At 48.8% G+C, this 18,880-nt stretch overlaps 1 protein-coding gene across 2 annotated transcripts; it reads left to right on the plus strand.

Moving 5' to 3' along the window:
• Positions 1-2,718: 2,718 nt before the first annotated feature.
• On the plus strand, positions 2,719-16,738 carry LOC116827520 (uncharacterized). Of its 2 annotated transcripts, none has more exons than XM_032785114.2 (4): positions 2,719-4,413; positions 6,552-6,673; positions 13,472-13,570; positions 15,203-16,738. In XM_032785114.2, exons 1-4 carry the CDS (start codon positions 4,317-4,319, stop codon positions 15,488-15,490), a joined length of 606 nt encoding a protein of 201 aa, XP_032641005.1. In that variant the 5' UTR covers positions 2,719-4,316; the 3' UTR covers positions 15,491-16,738. The 2 variants fall into 2 exon arrangements, with proteins under 2 accessions (XP_032641005.1, XP_032641006.1); XM_032785115.2 differs by having other exon boundaries at positions 6,555-6,673.
• The last annotated feature ends 2,142 nt before the right edge of the window (positions 16,739-18,880 follow it).

Here is an 18,880-nt window from a genome sequence, read left to right on the forward strand (position 1 = left end):
TGTTTGCCTCTCCGATTTTTTTTTTCATTACGGTTTTGTTCCCTGGGCACCTGCTGCTTCTGCATCTGGCCGTTGCTTGAGGCCTGACTTGAACCCAAGAGGCAAGCTGCATGTGGGGTTGGGCACTTTGGAAGCGGTGGGATGAGAATTGCTGGCTCAGTATGCCTCTGGGGGCAGAGGTGGAGATTTTACGCTATGCAGTGTTTCCCCACCGCCATTTGCTCCCTAATAATATTCAGTGGGGACAGGGGCCACATAAAAACGTATGTTCATAGAGTTGAGGATCATTGGCAGGACCTTGGTAGCGTTGGGTTCTATTCTGCGCCATACACAGACTCCTTGGGACCTTGTACAAGTCATTTCACACATTAGTGACTTGGTTTCCCTGAGCGTAGACTGGCAATAATGCTCCTGACAATATTTCACGTGCAAGTGTGGAGTGAGGCTTGATTCCTAAATGTTTATCAGCAGGTCGAACTTGTCCAAGGGAAGTGCTGGCTCCTATTAATACATTCATATCCCCTTTCTTAGCCACCCTCTACGTTGCTACACCCAAGAGTGCATAGAGCTGGCTGCCTGCCTGAACTGTGCCAGAACCGTCTCTTAATGAGTCTGAGGAGAGCTGATAGAGGAAATGCTCCATGGTTTCAAAGCATTCTGGAACCAGACTATGTAACAGCACCACAGAGACCATTCCCATTGAATGGGTAAATAACACCAGATGCATTAAACAAAAGCTGCTTCTGCGTTTTTCCCATGTATTTGCTTGATCTTCGGTGCGTAGCTACAGCCGAAGCTACTCTGCCCCAGCGTATCCTTGTGTTCCTTCCTGGTTTTGAATGGGAACTAGTTCAAGAGTCGGTCCTTTAAACATGCTGCCCACGTTCCCTCTGGCTAAGATGTGGAGGAAGTTTCTTGGGTGGATTTAAAAGCTGTCTGGGGTGCATTTTCTCTGCCAGTGCTGTGACTTCATTTTTATTATTGTGTTACAGCAGCACCAAGTGGCTTTAACTGAGATCTGATCCCCAGTGTACCAAGTGCTTTAGTGTGGGTTTGTACAAGCAGATGCTGCCCTGAAGATCTTACAGTCTAACTCGGCAGCCACAGGGTGGGAGGAGAAGCGGAAGCACAGGGAGGTGAAGTGACTTGCCCAAGGTCACACAGCAGGTCTGTGGCAAGCCAGGAATAGACCTTAGGTCTCCTGAGGCCTACTCCTGTTCCGTGTGTGCTGGACTCGAAGACTTCTTCCGTGCTGCCACTTGGGTGGAAGGCTCGTCCTGAACTGATCTGTCAGGTCCTACCTCTCTAAAGCGCTCCACGCTGTCGTGACACCTCTAAGAAACCAGCCAGCTAGGGATGGGGGCAGATGGGGACATTGGCACTTAATTTATTTTTGTACTACAAATGCATCTCTTTGATTGTATCTTCCTTTCTCCCACTCTTTGTGTTTTGCTTGCTAGCTTTAGGCTGGAAGAGCTTCAGTGGGGGGATCTGGGTTTTGTACGTGTTTGTAAAGGACCTAGTACAATGGAGCCTCTTTCCATGCTGGGATCGTTATGTGCTACTGTAATAGAAATATGAAATAATACTCACTGAGAATGTGGAATAGAACATTGTTACTTCCCTTTCTTTCCTCTTCCTTAGGAGCATCTTACAAACCTCAAGACACTGCTGTGAGCTCAAGGAAAATAATTAGGGTATTTAGTTTTTGTGAAATATGCTGGTATAGACTAGATACAACTCGGGCACCATCCTTAAGACATTTCCCCAGCATCACCTCCTAATCGAGAGGGACTCCTTTCTAGGGGCAAGAGGGAAACTCAAACTCTGTTGCAGACATTTGGAAAGAATCTCTTTCCATGTACAACGAATGGGCTGAGTTTACAGTGGTGGCAACTTGTAGCAGCTGATGGCTCTTTTTTTTTTTTTTAGTCATGCAATTTTGTGAACCTCTCACTTTTTTGAAAAAGAGAGCTAAGTTTTCTAGCCCTTGGGTTTGTGGAGAAAAGCTGGAGAAAGTGAATCCTGGAGCAGAAGCCACACTATTAATAAAGTATCAGAGGGGTAGGCGTGTTAGTCTGGATCTGTAAAAGCAGCAGAGAATCCTGTGGCACCTTATAGACTAACAGAAGTTTTGGAGCGTGAGCTTTCGTAGGTGAATACCCACTTCGTCAGACGCAGGTAGTGGAAATTTCCAGGGGAAGGTATATATATGCTAGCAAGCAAGCTAGAGATAACGAGGTTAGTTCAATCAGGGAGGATGGGGCCCTGTTCTAGCAGTAGAGGTGTGAAAACCAAGGGAGGAGAAACTAGTTCTGTAATTGGCAAGCCATTCACAGTCTTTGTTTAGTCCAGAGCTGCTGGTGTCAAATTTACAGATGAACTGAGCTCCAAAACTTCGTTAGTCTGTAAGGGCCACAGGATTCTCTGCTGCTTTTACTGTTTATAAAAACACTCAAAAAACCAGCCCTCATGATTTGTGGGGCTTGACTCACAATTTTTAAATGCTTGAGGTTGATAATATACATAGCAGGCAGGCTTATCCGGCATGTAAGGCCATTTGCAGAAACAATGACCTGTACACCTCACCTGATCGTGTTACTTAACGTTTGTACAGCACTTGTGTTCCAACATTAACCAGTGACCATTTCTGTCTGTTCTCTTACCCATACGGCGTAGGTCCAGCAGAGGGAGCTCCTTGCATCATTGCAAACCCTAAAATCACTTTAAAGGCGCAGCCTCAGTGCCAAGGGCAATGAGGATTTCTGGGTGTGTGTGGGATGGATTAACATATCGAAAAGCAGCTCTTAAGAGTCCTGGGCAGACTTCCTCATTTCCTTTCCAATACGGGTGTAAGTTAAGGGCTCATCTGACGGGTCTCATTCAGCTGGAGAGAGAGACACGGGTATTTTAAAGCATCTCTCGATGTAGGAAAATTTTGTCCTGGGTTTCAGTGAGACACTTAGTGTCATGTGTTTGTTGTATTTTTCCCTCCGTTATTTAAACAGAGCTTGCACTGGAGAAGGCCATTATAGAAAGGGGAGCCAAAGTATATGAGGCAAGGAGGATAATATATTTAGATGTTTCCAATATAGCTGCAGCAGACTCTTCCCCTCGAAGCCCTGCATGGGCTGAAGAGGTGCTGCTAGCTGAGGCTGCATTACGCCTAAGGGGAGAGCAGTGCAGCTCTAACCTACAGGCTGGTCGCTGCACCGAGATACACAATAAAATCCATTGATAATGGAGAGCTGGAGGCGTGGAACAGCTTCTCTCTTCCCCACGTGCTGCGTCTCCACGGCAACCGCCGACACAACGTGCCGTTGGGAGAGTGTAGCAATTTTCACTTTGAACCAATGAAAGCCCAGAGGGATGATTCAGCAGCCAATGAGAAGAGAGATGGGGGGGCAGGCGGTGGAAGGTGCAAAGATCTACGCGTGAGCCTGGCGGTACCTGGTCGAGCCTGACTCGGAGCCCAGGAGGCTGGTTCAGTCCGAGGTATCAGCTGCCGGTGAGTCGGACTATCCCGAGACTGATCCAACGCCTGAAGCTCGGTCATGTGGGAGAGAGATGCGCTGCCCGCTCCAAGCTGAGGTGCCGGAACAAATCGGCCCGGCCCAGAAGTTATTCAAGGGCTGCCCCGAGGACGGACTCCCGGTTCCGAGCCGAACCGGGCCGTATAACGTTATTTGGAGAAAGGAGATGAGGCCCAGTTCAAACACTGCTGGCAGCAAATAACTTTCTCAAGGGAAAGGGGAATCCAGAAGCCAGCAGACCCAGGCCAGCGCATCCAGGGGAAGGAGAGATCAGAGGCAGCGCACCAAGAGGAGGAGACTCCACAAGCCGTTAGAAACGGGTCAAAATACAGAAAGGGAAAAGCCACTAGAATCCACCAGAAACGGGTCAAGCTACCAAAGGAAGAAGGCACCAGAACTCAGCCGAACCACGTTCAGGGGTCAAGGAAAGGAGAGAGCAGAACCCAGCCACTGTATCAAGGAGACGTGTAACTGGGGCCCACCACAGACCCAGGTCTGCGCATCAGAGGAAGGGGAAAGCAGGACTCAAGAGGACAGAGGAGAACAGAATGGACCGAATGGCGGAAGACAGCAACAGTTAACAGAGTTGATTGTTGTGGAGAAAACAAGGCCAGATCAACTTGCTTTGAGGGACTGGATTCAGCCAAGTGAGTGAGGCTAATTAGGAGGTGGCTGAGCCAAGGCTGGAGGGGTTTGTTCCAAAGCCTGGTTGAGGTTTCTACACTTAACCACGTCTGGTTTGTGTGAGGAGCCGGGAAGTGGAAGAAGAGATCACATTGGGCAATGCCAGAGATGACCCAGCCCAGCGATGTGCTAACACCTCCTCCCACTGCCAGCGCTTCCATGGATGGCAATGTAGTGGCCATCATCATAGCTGCAAGTGAGTACCCGGCCTGTCTCTTTGTGTTCCCTTCACTGGGGTGGGAAATGAGGAGCTGTTCTTACTGCACACCCTTGTGGAGGACAGCAAAACTCAAACGTGCCCCCTTCTCTTGAGTAAAACTCCCTCTTGTTCCCCTCTTCCTGGGCTCTCCAGGCTCCATTGTCATCTCTTCAGCGCTGGGGCGGGGGGGGAGGAGGGAACTCATTTCTCCCCAAGTGCTGCATTTGCCTTGTTGTGCCATGTCTGTGCAATGAGGGTCAAGAATGCTACTTTCTTGAGTTGCTGTGAAAGGTACTTGGGGGGGAGAGAGGGAGAGCACCCACCCCACACACCCCATACATAGCTGGATTTTCAGAGGGACCAGCACCCCTCACTCCCATTGACTTCATCAGAACTACAAGTGCACAGCACCTCTGAAAATCTAGTGATGTGCATGGAGCATGTGTGTGAGGGGCGAGCTCCACCAGGTGCTTTTCTGTTGGGAACATTCAGGCTTTTTTCCCCTTTCCCTGATAGACTTTTTGAGAGGCCCTGGTTGTGGGGGAGAACTTGCCTTTCCCTATGCCAGCTTGCAGCAACTGAGCTTGCATTAATTGGTCTGCCTTGAAATGACCATCTGCTTACCTGGGTTTTATCATGTGTCCATCACATACTGTTCAGAACAACTAGCATTGAAGTGCCTGGTTTCCAGGTGACCCATTACATGGAGACACACTATTCCAGCCCATAAAGAAAAGGCAGGCAGCCCGATCTGTCAGCCTGTATTGACTCCATATGTTGGAGCGGGAAATAATTCCCTCGGGCCAGCTGGCATGTTCCATAAAGACTCCATCAGGGAGGAAGATTGGATCCTTTTGTCAACGTGGGAGTGTGATCTCTGAGTCCGGGGGGGTCTCACCTGAAATGTTTCACAAATGAAATCAGTTGCAGATCCCATAGATAGACTGGATACGATGCTACACTTTCTAAACCTTGTATGTGGAAATAAATCCCTCTTTAACGTACCTGCCAAGCCCCGAATCCTGAATCCCATGTTTTTGCTACTACATTGGCAAACACCTAAAGCTGCTTAATAGCAATACTAAGCCCTTGTAGGGCTCCCTTCGCCAGATGATCTGGCAAGGGCTATACAAACACAACTGCGTTATGGTAAATTTCACAGCACCCTTCCCGGGGAGGGAAATATTACCCTCTGCAGCCACAGAAGTGGAAATGTGAGGCTGAGACGGAGGAGGGGACTAAGTGACTCACTTGAGGCCACGCAGCCTGTCAGTGTCAGAGCTGGGACTAGAACTCATGTGTCAAGTGATCTAGCCAGATCCCTGAGCTCTGATCCTGGCCTGTGTGTCAGTTCTTTACTAATGTACTGTACTAGTCAGCCTGTCTTGTGACATCAACCCCTTTGCCCCTGTGTAATTAACATGAGGTTTCACCTTCCAGCCCTCTCCAGGTTGCAGGCATGGAAGTAGGGGGGAACGAGAGAGCCCTTGTGGGAAAGGCAGAGCAGGAATGTGGTCTGATAGAGCAGGGGACTGTGGGTCCACGCCCCACGCTTCTACTCCTGGCTCTCTTCTGCCGATGCACTTCTTGACCTTGAGTAACTTGCTCATCTCGTTCCCTCGTATGCACGTAGACTATAAATAAGACCCACCTCTCAAGAGCTGGGAGAATGAATGAGAGTTAATAATAATAATTAATAAGAATACCTAGCTCTTATACCATGCTTTTCATCAGTAGCTGAAGCAGTGTGAGATCCTCAGCTGAAAGGCAATGGTTTATTGGCTTGTTCTGATCCATATTAGGGCTGGTTCCGTTCTGCCCAAATGAAGGGTAAGTGGGCATGGAGTCCGTTTCAGTACAGAACTAGCTGCTGTACGCCCCAGCTGCACAGAAGGGATGTTTGCAGACAGAGATACCACTGCCCAGTGGGGTTTTAAATGTCCTTGGAAAGGAGTGAGGCAGCTGCTCTTAGGAAACTGGCTGGCAGATGGTTACATGTCAGCCACCTGGTTCCCTTCCTGGAGCTCCAGACAGAGAAAGAAAGCGGGAGGTTTAAGGAGCATCCAGGTTGGTTGTGACTTGCTGGGCGTTCCAGGCTGGGTGGTGAACTTGCTTGTTCTCTTTTATCTTGGCAGCAGTTTCTTCATCTGTGTTTGTGGTGGCGATATTGGTGCTGCTACTGCTCTTGTACCACCGGCACCCCCTGTGCTGCCAGTTCCTCTGCTCCTGCCGTTTCTTTCAGAGTCCCAGCCAATATGTAAGTATCCTGCCCACCTGTCTGGCTGTCCATCTAATACTCTGTGCACTAATCCTTGCTTGAATATGGGCAAATTGCTTTAATCTCCATGATTGGCTGGGTTGGAGTTGAGCTGCAATTTGGAAACCACGCAGTAGCCTGGTTAGAGTACCCTGGTGTGGCTGGGTCTTCCAGCCAGTGTGGAACGGCCTCATTTTTCGCAGTGCGGTGCCAGACGGTGGCTTGGCCCATTTCATAGTCCTCTCTTGCTGAATGATAGTGTAGGACTCCCAGCCTCTGCTGATCATTCATTCTCTCTCCAAACTAGAGGCCTTTGCACCCAAACCTGCCTGACTGTACAGTTAGTGATCAAATGCAGCCAATCGGGGGCACATCATGGAGGTAGGAGATGAGTATCAGAGAGCGCTCTGAGTGATTGACATCTGCAGTAGTTGAATTTCACAGAGTAACAGAGAGTTCCCTCCTCTCTGTCTTTCATGCATTCGTGTTCAGAGCCAGGCTTTGCTGTACTCTTCCTCTTCACGGGGAAAGGGCCACCGCAGGACACGCTACTGTGAAGCACAGTGGAACTAGAAGACAGGGCCACTCTCTGCCACTGGTATGTCAGCAACATCCTCTATGCGCTCCACAGCTTGTGCTGAGGGAACCAGCCGGAGCCGGAAACCCATTGCTCAAGTCTACCGTGTCCCTGGCTTCAGGGGACGGCTTTAGGTCGTGGAAGTTGGTAGTAGAAAAGGCCATTTAGATCATCCAACCCATCTCCCTGTCTCTGCGGGATTGATTCCTGCCTGTGAAGGACTTGGCAGGGCTTGGGACTCCAGAGGAGGGGCAGTTTGGAAGGGTACGAGGCCTATACATACAGGGTAGGATGCAGATACGCATCTGGGGACCATGTGCCAAGAAGTAATTGGAATTTTCTCCTGTCCTAGCTCCAAAGGGATATTAGCTCGGGGGGAGGGGGCACTAGACTGAGAGAGAGAAACTTCTTCAGACAATGAAAGGCACAGATGTCAGAATCTGACTGAAGTAAGTGCCCTCACGGGCTGAACTCCCACTAGCAGATCATACTGGAAACAAGGGCTGCTTTGCCGACTTTCCCGGCACAGCCAGAGGGGGCCAGGAGACCCCAGCTGGATCACTTCACCCCTTTCCTCTCTATTTTTCTGAGGAGGTGCGCTCCACGGTCACATATTTAGGGGAACAGCCAGAAGCTCCCAGCAAACGTCTTACTCCTGCTCATGGAGGTTGGCCTCCTGTTGTCAGTGAGATGTGCGTATGCAGCAGGCTTCAGCACACGCACCTGTCACACCTGTTCTTTGTGGAGTCTTCACATTCCCCTGCAGGGGAGAGTCCTCAGGAGAATGGGTTCCTCCCCACAGGTAGTGAGCAGCTGCCCTCATGCACGTCAAGCAGATGCCAGTGCAGTTGTGATGAGAAAAGTGACCATGGCACCATCTCATGCCACAGATCTGCTCTTTCTGGCGATTCAGAACCCTGGCTGCTTGGGTTTCTGACCATTGAGATGGATTAGGCTGGGTCATAGTTTCCCAAAGGAAGTGGTGAGAAACCCTCTCTTTGGGAATTGTAAAACCAGTGTTTGCGGGGATAGGGATCAGGTGACCTGTTCGTTTGGCTTTGGGAGGGTGAGCTGGATACTGTTCTGGCTTGTGCATAATCTAGAGAACTAAATTCTACTTCCCTCTTCTGTTGTCGCTGCAGAGTGGTGATATGCAAACGAGATAGAGCGGATGTGAACCACAAAGGCAAAAGGCCCTCCTGTGTCTGGCTCCTTTGTGATAGTTAAGGACAAAAGGGTGGGGCTGTTTGTGGTTTACATTTGAAATGTCACATCTTTTGCAAAAGAACCTTAGAGGATCTTTGGAGGACCCCCAAATATGAGGTTGCACCTCTCCTTACCCATCTACTAAAAGGGGATGTGGATTCCTTTAGTCTGTATATGGCCTTGTCTTCACTACAGGAAAGGTGTGTCCTTATCTCCAGGTAAAAGCCTAGTGAAGACAAGGCTGCACTTCAGTTACCAGGTCAAGTTGGTGACTAGAGTTTATCTTGATCTCCTAACTCATGTGAAAACTGCAGGCTGCCTTCTATGCACTAGGATGCTACATCCAGTTAATGACACCCCACACACACATACTCTTTTTTTGTAGTGAAGACAAGGCTTGTATCTCTTCAGCTCTCCATGTATTTTGTCAGGGTCCTCCTGCAGAGACAGCAGAAGTGAGGAGCTGATATTTGCATGTAAACAAACAAGCAGGGAGATGTCTGGGGCCTTGTCCACACACAAGTGGTACCATTTTAACTCTACCACTCTGGTTAAAGCAATACTATTCATCCCCCTTCTCCTAGTGTGGACATAGTTACATTGGTAGAAAGGTACTCTCATATCAGTATAGCTTATTGCCATATGGGAAAGGGGAATAATCTATATGGATGTAATGCACCTTTACAAGTGCAACCAACTAGGGGTTGAACCAGTTTAACTATTTCCGTTTTTAAACAATTGTATCCTGTACCAACATAGTTAAAGTGTATAAAAAGTATGCGTAGACCAGGTGAGATAGTCTTTATAAGCAATAAAGAGCAAAAGTAAATCTTTGGTTTGCTTTGCAGTTCACCTTCACAGCTCCAGGGCTGATCTTGCAGGCTTGGCAATTAGGAGAAAAAACCATGTTGACTAGTAAAGGATCAGATTTTCTCCGAAGTCATTAAGAGACAATGGGATTCCCACAATGCCATTGCTGCAGAGGCTTACGTTGGAGAGAGAGACATAAATACGCTGATTCCAACAGGAAGAGAAACAAAGAGTGGATGAAACATAAAACACTTGTAATTGGTAAAGATCACATGACACTTTTCACACGAGTGTGATTGGCCTTGGCCAAATTCCAGCGAGGGCAATTACAGTCTGCCTCCTCGCTTTACCTGGAGATTGTGTGGAGGAGTTATTTGCTGGAAGAGATGGGTATAGCAGTTGGAGTACATATCTGGGAACAGTAAACTGCTCAGAGCTCTAGTTCTGGCCCTGCCACCAACATCTTATTGGGGAAATTGACCAGAGTCGTTATTGCAGAATGGCTTCCTATGCCAGTGTTCTTAGTCCAGAGTAAGGGTTTGTCTACACTTGAAAGTTATGTCAGAGTAAGGTAGGGTGTGAATTTAAAGTGCAGTTGCTATTATGGAATAGCACCACATGTGTGGACACTTATCCAGAATAAGAGTGCCTCATTCATGTTTTGTTTAATCCATTTCCAAAGTGGATTAAGGAAAAGGAACTCTTGTTCTGGAGTAAGTGTGTCTACACCTGGAACTATTCCAGAGTAACAATTGCACTTTAAATTCACACTGTATCTTATTTTGAAATAACTTTTCCTGTGAGAACAAGCAAATGACTTACCTCTCATACTGGTTTTATCTATGCTAGGAGAAAGGTGCTTCCCCTCCTCTCCCCACCCCAGGTAGCTCAGTCAAACTAGCTTAACTTGATTGAAAACGCCATTTCACACTAATGTACTAGACACACGGCTTGTGCTGGTTCAAGTTGAGCTAATCTGCTTCTAAAACACTAGCGTACGCACACTGCAATGCACCACAGCGCATTAATTCCACACTTACCACAAACTCTGGAGTCCCCTTGCAAATGGACTAAGTGTGATGCAAATTGAATTAGTTCGGTCTGTGGGTCATGTGCGTACAACAGCTGTGCATCGCTGTTGGCGTTCTTCTGTGCTGCTTTGCCCTCGACCATTACTGACCTGTCTGTTTACCTGTGTGCCCTCCCCTGCCCTGGTGTCAAGTTCCCAGGATGACCCCTCCCATGTTTAAAAGTTGGCGCAGAGCTAGATTTTGCCCATTTGTTCCTGGATTAGAGTGCATCAGCGTTCTTGTGACTACAGCAATTCTACTCCACAAACCCCACCACATGCCCATGTTGCTGCTTGGAGGCCTGAGACCATGGATCTCATCACCCCCTGGGGAGACACCTCAGTGCAGAAAGCTCTTGGGGCCGGTCACCACCATGAAAAGCTGTTTGTGGAGGTTGCCAAGCAGATGTCCACGAGGGGTCATGACCAAGATGCCTGCCAGTGCTGAGGAAAGAGCAAACAGCTCAGAAGGGTCTATATTAAAACGAGGGATGCAAGGAAAGCATTGGGCAGGGGCCATGTACTCTGCCAATTTTGTGAAGAGCTGGACAGGATTTTACCCAATTTTATACAACCCCCAACCCAGACAGTTTGTGGCTCCTGCTTGCAGCTCTCTCACCACCTGCCCCAAGGCCAAGCAGCAGGGCTCATTGGAGAACAAGACGGATGACATCTGAGAGCCAGGATCTGGTTGGGACTCAGGACTGTGACTGAAAACCAGGCCGCACTGCTGCAGGGCAGGACTCCAGCTGAGTCCCAGCCAGCAACTCAGGCCAGGACCAAAGCGGGAAGAGCCTCTGGAGTGGAGAGAACTTTGGGGTGTAAGTACCTGCCTGTCCAATGTGGTGGTGTTACTGTGTTAACTGAGCTACCGTCTGTTCCAGGGGCCCCAGGGTTGCAGCCATGTTACATGGATGTGAGCTAGGAAACATTCCGAGTCTCCAGCCCCTGCCCCCCTTCTCCTTTCTGCTCCTGTTTTCCGCTTCCCCTGCCCCAGCCCCCCTCTAGATTCCCAAGATGGCGGCTGCTCCGTGCAACACCCTCGGCCTCTGTTACATGCTAAAGCCCTGACCATCTGCCGTTCGCAGGTCCACGCTGTGGAGGGCACATACCCATCTTCCTATTTTCCTTTCCACTTCCCTCCACTGTCCGGCCTGGGAAAATCCTGCCCCGCTCTCCCCAGAACACCTGTTCCTCATCTCAAAATGGTGGCTGGCAGCATTGCTCAGCCATAACCTCTACACCAGCCCTGCCCACAGCAGAGTCAAATAATGAAAACCCAAGGTATGGGGCCCTGCATGTTGGTACGCTGTAGCTCCATGTATTTCAGCACATATCTCAAAAAAGGGAGCCCCTCCCCTCCTGAAATTCTCTTGCTGGTCATCCCAGGTCTGCAAAGTGACCCTCTTCCTCTGATCCAAGACCAGAAACCCCCTTGGCCAGTGTGTGGCTGATCCAGGAACTGCTCCTCTGGTACCAACTGCTCAGTTTCCTCCTCTTCTTCCTCACCTTTGGCCCACTTACACCACCGCCACCGAATCTCCTGCTGCTGCTGGAGGAGCTGCTGCTGCCGCCACATCATACACTCAGCAGTGAGCAAAATGTGTCCGGCTTTGAGTTCTGAAATACAGCCCAAGCAGCCTCTGTGTACTTGGGGCTGTCACCACAGCAAGTGGAGCATTGCTGGGTCCATGCTGGCCAACAGGAATCTGAAAATGGGGCTAGCCCAACCGCAAAGAAAACGGGGTGAAGACATGGGAATTTTCAAACGTTTGAAGCCACCTGGCTTCCCACAATTCACCGTGAAAACAATCCCAGGATGCACATTGCTGTGCAGTGAAGCAGAAAACCACAGGATACCCTTCAAGAATCATAGAAGTGTTAAGACTGGAAGGGACCTTGAGAGGTCATCTAATCTAGTCCCCTGCACTCGAGGCAGGACTGAGTAATAACTAGACCATTCCTGGCAGGTGTTCTTAAAATCCTGCAATGACGGAGATCCAACAACCTCCCTAGGAAATTTTGTTCTGGTGCTTAACTACCGTGATGGTTTAAGAAGCTTTTCCTAATGTCCAACCTAAACCTTCCTTGCTGCAAGTTAAGCCCATGGATTCTTGAATGCAACACCCTCAGTTCACAACAAGCTGCTGCTGTGGGTACATGCGATGCAAACTGAAAAACCCAACGGGTGTTTCATGTGCACACTACTGGCGCAGCTTGCGTGCAGCACTTTATCAGACACATTGCAAAAAGCTTTTCAATTCCCCGCTCCTTCTCCCCCATGTAGACAAGACCACAGATTAACACCTTTCAGTTCATTTTAGTAGATTACGTTATAGCCTAGGGTAGCAGCACCCATTACATTGTGCAAGGGTGAAGGGCAGAGAAATTTTGGCCAAGGGTTCTAGGGAAAAGTGCTATTTTTTGTTAAGTGGCTTAAGGTCTCTAACATTGATAGAGAACAGACTCCAGGCTTTCAAAGTCATCTCTGAAAGGCCTACACAGGGAACTCAACCTCTCTCCCTTGTAAGGACAATAGGTTGAGTCCACCTTGCTGAGGTGTGAACCAGAGGTTCCAGGGAGGCCAGATATTTCCACCCTGCAGACGATGGCTTAATGGTGTGGACATCAGGCTTAAAAGAAATAGGAATCTAGTTGCCTACAAGAAAGGACAAGCCTGTTGCCAGCCCTGATTCTGCCAGCCTGACCAGATGTGTGAATGCTGCCAAAGGGAACACTTGTGAACGGTGGACACAGGGAGCAACAGCATGCACTGAGTTGGGGTGGGGTGGAGGGTAACTGGGCAGGAAAGCTGAACAGAATGGAAGACCCAGAGGGTAGAGCTCAGGACTGTTTACAAAGCTGCATTATTTCTTGCTGGGAGCATGGGATGCGACCAAGCAGGGCTGTTTCCAACTGCTACTGATGGCAACTTCAACACCCTCCTAAGCCACACGCCATAAGGTCTCGGTACTATAGTAGAGAGGGACATGTTATTGCCCATTGGCGGCAATCTGCTGACTGCGTTCAGCATACCGCACGTCTCCCTAACCCCCAGCATGCACCCCAAATCCCAGAGATGGGCTCTCACCTTGTATTCATTTCTCTTCCTTTCCCTTCCCCTCATGCCATATAGGATTGTCCTCCTCCATACTTCAGCAGTAACCAGAGGCTGGTGGGACCCCAATCGGGAGCACAGCAATTGGAGAGCCCTGCTGAGAATCCTGGGGTGCAGGTGAGGGTACGGCGTCTTCCCTGATGGGGTGGGTAAGAGCGCTTTGGGGAGAGGGCTGGCATATTAATTTTGATGGCATAAATGAGCCCAGAGAGTCCTGGGTCTTAACATGACCCTGTCGCTGCCCGACATTAACGTTTTAAACAGCGTTCAGGGTTTGGTATACAGAGACCGCCATCTGCTTAGTACCACGGCAAACACACCATTATAAACTTTTTAACCCTTTAATGAAATACAGAAAAGGAAAGACTGTGACAATATTTGCAATGTAAAGAAGTAAGTGAGGCTTCCATTTTTACACCATCTGTTTTTCCCTTTCCTGTTAGTCACTGACAGATTTTGGAAGACCCCCCTCTTATTTATGACAGCCTTTGAGGTGGTATGAAAGATGATCGTAACTGGAACGGTTAAAGTCTGATCCCATTTTCCTGAAAGACAAAACAAGATACACACACACCAGAGAGAGGAGGAAAAACCCAACAGAGCTAGAAAAGGCAGTCATCTGGGTCCCTCTCACGTCAGGATGGTTCTCAGGGTCAGGACAAGGCAGGCCCAGTGGTCCCAGGAGAAGGTGGAGGTTGCTCACTTGGTAAAGCTCACTTCCTGTCCACCCATCTTCCAGCCAACAGCTTCCGATTTCCCTCCCAAAGTCTTTGTTTTTTTAAGGACCCCAAAAGGGAGTGATGGGCAGAATAGTCCAGCCTCTCATTATTTAGTTCAGCAATTAGGCCTAATTTCCAACACACCAATTTTGGCTCATTGATTTCCAGTCCCACACTGTGTGTGTATAATAATATATGGAGATATTCCCCTCTCATGGAGCTGGAAGGGACATTGAAAGGTTGAGTCCTGCCCCCTGCCTTCACTAGCAGGGCCACATACTGATTTTTGCCCCAGATCCTTAAGTGGCCTCCTCAAGGACTGAACTTATAGCCCTGGGTTTAGCCAGCCAATGCTCAAACTGCTGAGCTATCCCTCCCCCCAGCATGGGCTAGACGTGATCGTAACATTGTCCTTGTAGGCCTTTTTCTTTGTACTAATTCAGCCTGTTTCCATGTTGCATCTTTTCTCAGCAACTCTTACGGGTTATTGTGGCATTTTATCACTTTACTAACTTCTTACACTTGAATTTACAATTAAGGTAAATTCATAGGCCCAGTTATTACAACAGGGCTGCAAAGAGATTGTGTCATGTAGTGGAAGATGCTTTGGGTATGGAGGCTGGGGGAATCCTGGGATGCAGGGGAGGGTATTTGGGTGTGGGGCAATTCCCGGGTGTAGTGGATAAAATCCCCTTAGACGTGGGTGCAGGATGCCAGAGAGAATGGTCCTATTGCAGAACTGATTTGGGCATGGAGCTCTGGCCAGAATCTCCTTGGTGTGGGTGCTGCAGGCCCAGGGTTGCAGTGAGAACTCTAGGACGCCATCATCATGGGGTGCTGGTGGAGGTGCGTTAGACACAGGGTTCCACAGACACCTGTCTCTGGGGGGGTACGCTGAGCATTGGCATCCTGAACAGAATTCCTGGGCTGAGGAGTGTTGGGCCATGGAGTTCCCAGCAGAGTAGGTGCGCTGACTGCCTCAGACGATCATATGACATTTTTCCATGCTGGGCGGCTTGGGTATTTCTAGGGAGATGAACTCTTCTGCGTTGGACCCCCCAGCAGCTATCAGCTCCCTCCCTGGGAGCAGCTCCACTTGCCAAGCTACGAGAGCGTGCGGAAGAAGGATCGGCAGCGGGAGATCCATCAGCTGATTGCCGAGAGGTTTGGACTGTGGGTAGACCCCTCCCAGGAGGTGAGTGGAAAGCTGCAGAAGCACAGCAATGGTCCTATCCTGTTTGCCTATAGGCCATCCCGCAGCACGCTGCAGTGCAGTAGCAGAGGACTCTGTTGTGTCTCTGCAGTTGCCTTTCTCTGATAGCATGTCTCTCTGGGAAAAGCACACCCGGGTTCCAGGAAATTCCCTATGGTTACATTTCTGCAGATTAATGAATGATCCCTCCCCAGTGCATCTGCAGAGCACTAGGAGATGGGACAGGGCTGCCAGTCTGAACTGTCTGTTTGAAGACTGGAATGTGACTTTGGGATCTAACAGGATTCCAAAGTCCTTCTTTCCCCCCACTCCTTATGCTGGCAGTCATCCTCGCTGCTGCTGCCGCTGCTCCTGTTGAATGTCTTTTTCCCCTGCTTGGGCTTGTTCAGAAGTTACTGGATTGTGAGGCTTTGCCTGGTGCTCACCTTCGAACCCTTAAGCCTCTCGCTCAGTAGACTAGTGAAAAGCAGTGTTCTGTCTGAAGTGTCCATCCAAGTGAGGTCAGTCCTGGGGCAGCCCCCCAGTGGAATAAGTCCGCTGTACCAAATGGCATCTTCTTGGTCTTGCCACACCCAGGGTTGATTGGGGCAGAATGGAAATCTGTGACTCTTTCAGTACAGTGGGATTCCTCTACTAACTTTCTTCCTTTAAAGGTTGAGCCGTTAAGCCTGTCTCCAAAAAAGTCTGTGCAGTTGACACTGTAACACTTAGTCCTGCCTTCCAAGGGCAGTTTTCATGTGCAGAGTGCGTTACATGCACTTTCTAAACCCCTAGCACCTTGTGAGGCAGAGCACCTGAGGCACAAGAAGGTAAGGGCCTTGCCCAGGGGTGGCTCCAGGCACCAGCACGGCAAGCATGTGCCTGGGGCAACAAGCCGCGGGGGGGCGCTCTGCCAGTCACCGTGAGGGCGGCAGGCAGGTTGCCTTCAGCGGCATACCTGCAGAGGGTCCGCTAGTCCCGCAGCTTTGGTGGACCTCCCACAGGCCTGCCACCGAATCCACGCGACCAGTGACCGCCCGCAGGCAAGCCGCCGAAGGCAGCCTGCCTGCCGTGCTTGGGGCGGCAAAATACCTAGAGCCGCCCCTGGCCTTGCCTCAGAGGGGGATGGCAGTAAAGCATGGGCGTTCTGGCTCCTAGCTCTGTACCACGCACCTCACCTCAGACTGATTTCCGTGCAGAAGTGGAGATTTATAGGTGGGGAGGGGAACATGTAATGGCTAATCTTATTTTTATAGGAAATTAATTGTTTCATGGGGAAGATTTCCTGAGAAAAGGTTTTTAATAGAAACGCTGACAGGTCCCTGAACTTACCAGCAAATGCCATATCTGGGGATGAGGAGACAGGCCATAGGAGTGGGTGGGATGGGCTGTAATATCCACATTGGATTTCTACCGTAACTCTTTAGAAACAGCAGTTGGCCTAGAATCTCCTCCTGCACACTTATCTCGTTGGCAACATGGAAAGTGCTGCTGTTCTAAGAAGAGTTTAACGGATGGCCCAGAGTATTTAATTTTAGAGCTGTGGCAATGATGTGAAAGGACTCACGTAAACCTGTTCTATAACATGGGGTAATCTTCGCCACTGTGTTTCTGCTCAGTATAATGGATTCCTCTTTTCTCTCTAATAGCTGCCACCTCCCTATGAGCAAGCCCTAAGGCATCCTCCAGCTGTCCTAAGAACTGGAGCAGGGTCAGAGTTACCAGATGGACACAGATTGCTGGACACATTCCAGGCCTCCGTCAGCTACCAGACTCAAAGGAACACAGCTGTGTAGAACGGGAATCAACCCTGGAACACCTCCCCTTCCTTCTGTGGCAATGACAGCAGGGCCTGTGCTGTCTCTCCCTTCTGGCAGGGCGGAATGGAATGTCATGACTTCATCCAGTCACACGCAGCTGAGAACCCCTTGTGCAAATCACAGGCAAAGCAATGGAGATTTCCATCAACTCACTCCCCTACAAGAACGAAGGTGGAGTGAATACCAGAATCTATTTACCAGCCATCTCTCTCTCCCAGAAACAGTGGACTAAACCTGAGGGGATTTCTGCCCCACTATTTTCACTCTAGTAACCTTATCTTAACCAAAGACCATGGAATAATCCTCAGCCATTTCTGTTGTACATGAGAGGGCACAGCAAAGGTGATGGTCCACTCAGCCAAGGACTCTGGAGCAAAGGCATGAGGCTGTGTCACTGTAACGTATGCCTCTGTGAGGCTGCAGCAGCTACTGCCGCACACTCCAAGTATTAAACCTCAGAAGCTAGGCATCTCCTCCTCAAATGCTTTATCTTATCTACTTCTTATGTTGTAAAAACATTTACCTTATCAGGTACCAGTGGGAATCCTGACCTGCAAGTGACAGAATGAATGTATTTGTCCTAGAGCTGCTATCATCAAATCATAGCTCCGTGCTCCACATTCCTCGGGGATTTAAAAATGCTACGTGGAGGAAGGCTTGTAAGTTCCGACAAAATAAAGATTCAGCAAGGGCTAGGACTCTTGGGATTGTACAGCAAGTTACTCCACAGTGCTGTAAATAAAGGCAGAGAACAGCCATATTTCAGAACAGCATGAGCTGTGTGCCAAACCGTGCAGCTGACACTTCACCCTGAAAGGTACAAGGGCTAGAACCATGCTGATAACACCCTAAGTTACTCGGTTCCCCTTCATAAACAAATGGCTGTTTGAATTCTGGACATTAGATCATCTAATTTCCCCAGTGCTGATGTAACTGCAACTCAGATTTTCAACTACTTTTTTGTATTTCAGGACAAACTTTTAAAATGTTGTTTACAATGTTGTAGATAAAACAGGGCCAGTCCAATCACAAGATGTCTGCTGTGTGACTGAGTGCTGTGGAGTGACTGCAGCCTGACAAGACTGAAGTTTTGTTGTTTGGATTATGCCTCTTTCACCCTTCAGCTGACAAGTATGATGCTCTCACAGACTTCTTTGCCCAGTTGGGAGTTCCAAATTTAGATAAATTAGCTTTGGAACTGTGAGCACATCACCTCCTCTAAGTCAAGGGGAAATGGAGTTAATCTGTTGACAAAACCTAATCAGGCTTTCGTTTCTTAATATTCCCCCCAACACACACACACTTTTTTTTTTTTTTTTGGTGGTTACAAGAAGGGAAGAGAAAAATCTCTTCTGCAGTGGAACCTAAAGACAACAGTATAGTGTCAGTGACTGAGAACCAGGAAGTAAAAATGACTTGAAGTTGACTAATCTAAAGAGGCAGGAGGCACGGATAAGGATTTTTTAAAGGCACACTATGCTAGAAATTATAGGAACAGAAGTTTAATACCTTCTACTATTAAAACCAAACATTTTAGAAATCATCTGGCCTTATTTTTTCACTAGCTCCTCTGCCCTTGCACAATGCTGTAGTATGAGCATTACAAACACGGGAGGGACTCAAAATCCAGACAAATTGCTTTGGAATGAAACTTTAGAAAGTCATGAAAATATTTCTATTGACCGTAGGGTTTTAT

Source organism: Chelonoidis abingdonii, chromosome 13 (genome assembly GCF_003597395.2).
Source record: "Chelonoidis abingdonii isolate Lonesome George chromosome 13, CheloAbing_2.0, whole genome shotgun sequence".
Lineage (NCBI taxonomy): Eukaryota > Metazoa > Chordata > Testudines > Testudinidae > Chelonoidis > Chelonoidis abingdonii.

Coding starts and splice junctions, on each gene's coding strand:
- LOC116827520 (XM_032785114.2), top strand. CDS start 4,317: ATGCCAGAGATGACCCAGCCCAGCGATGTGCTAACACCTCCTCCCACT. Junction 6,674..13,471: donor TTCAGAGTCCCAGCCAATAT/GTAAGTATCCTG, acceptor CATGCCATATAG/GATTGTCCTCCTCCATACTT. Junction 13,571..15,202: donor CTGAGAATCCTGGGGTGCAG/GTGAGGGTACGG, acceptor GGGTATTTCTAG/GGAGATGAACTCTTCTGCGT.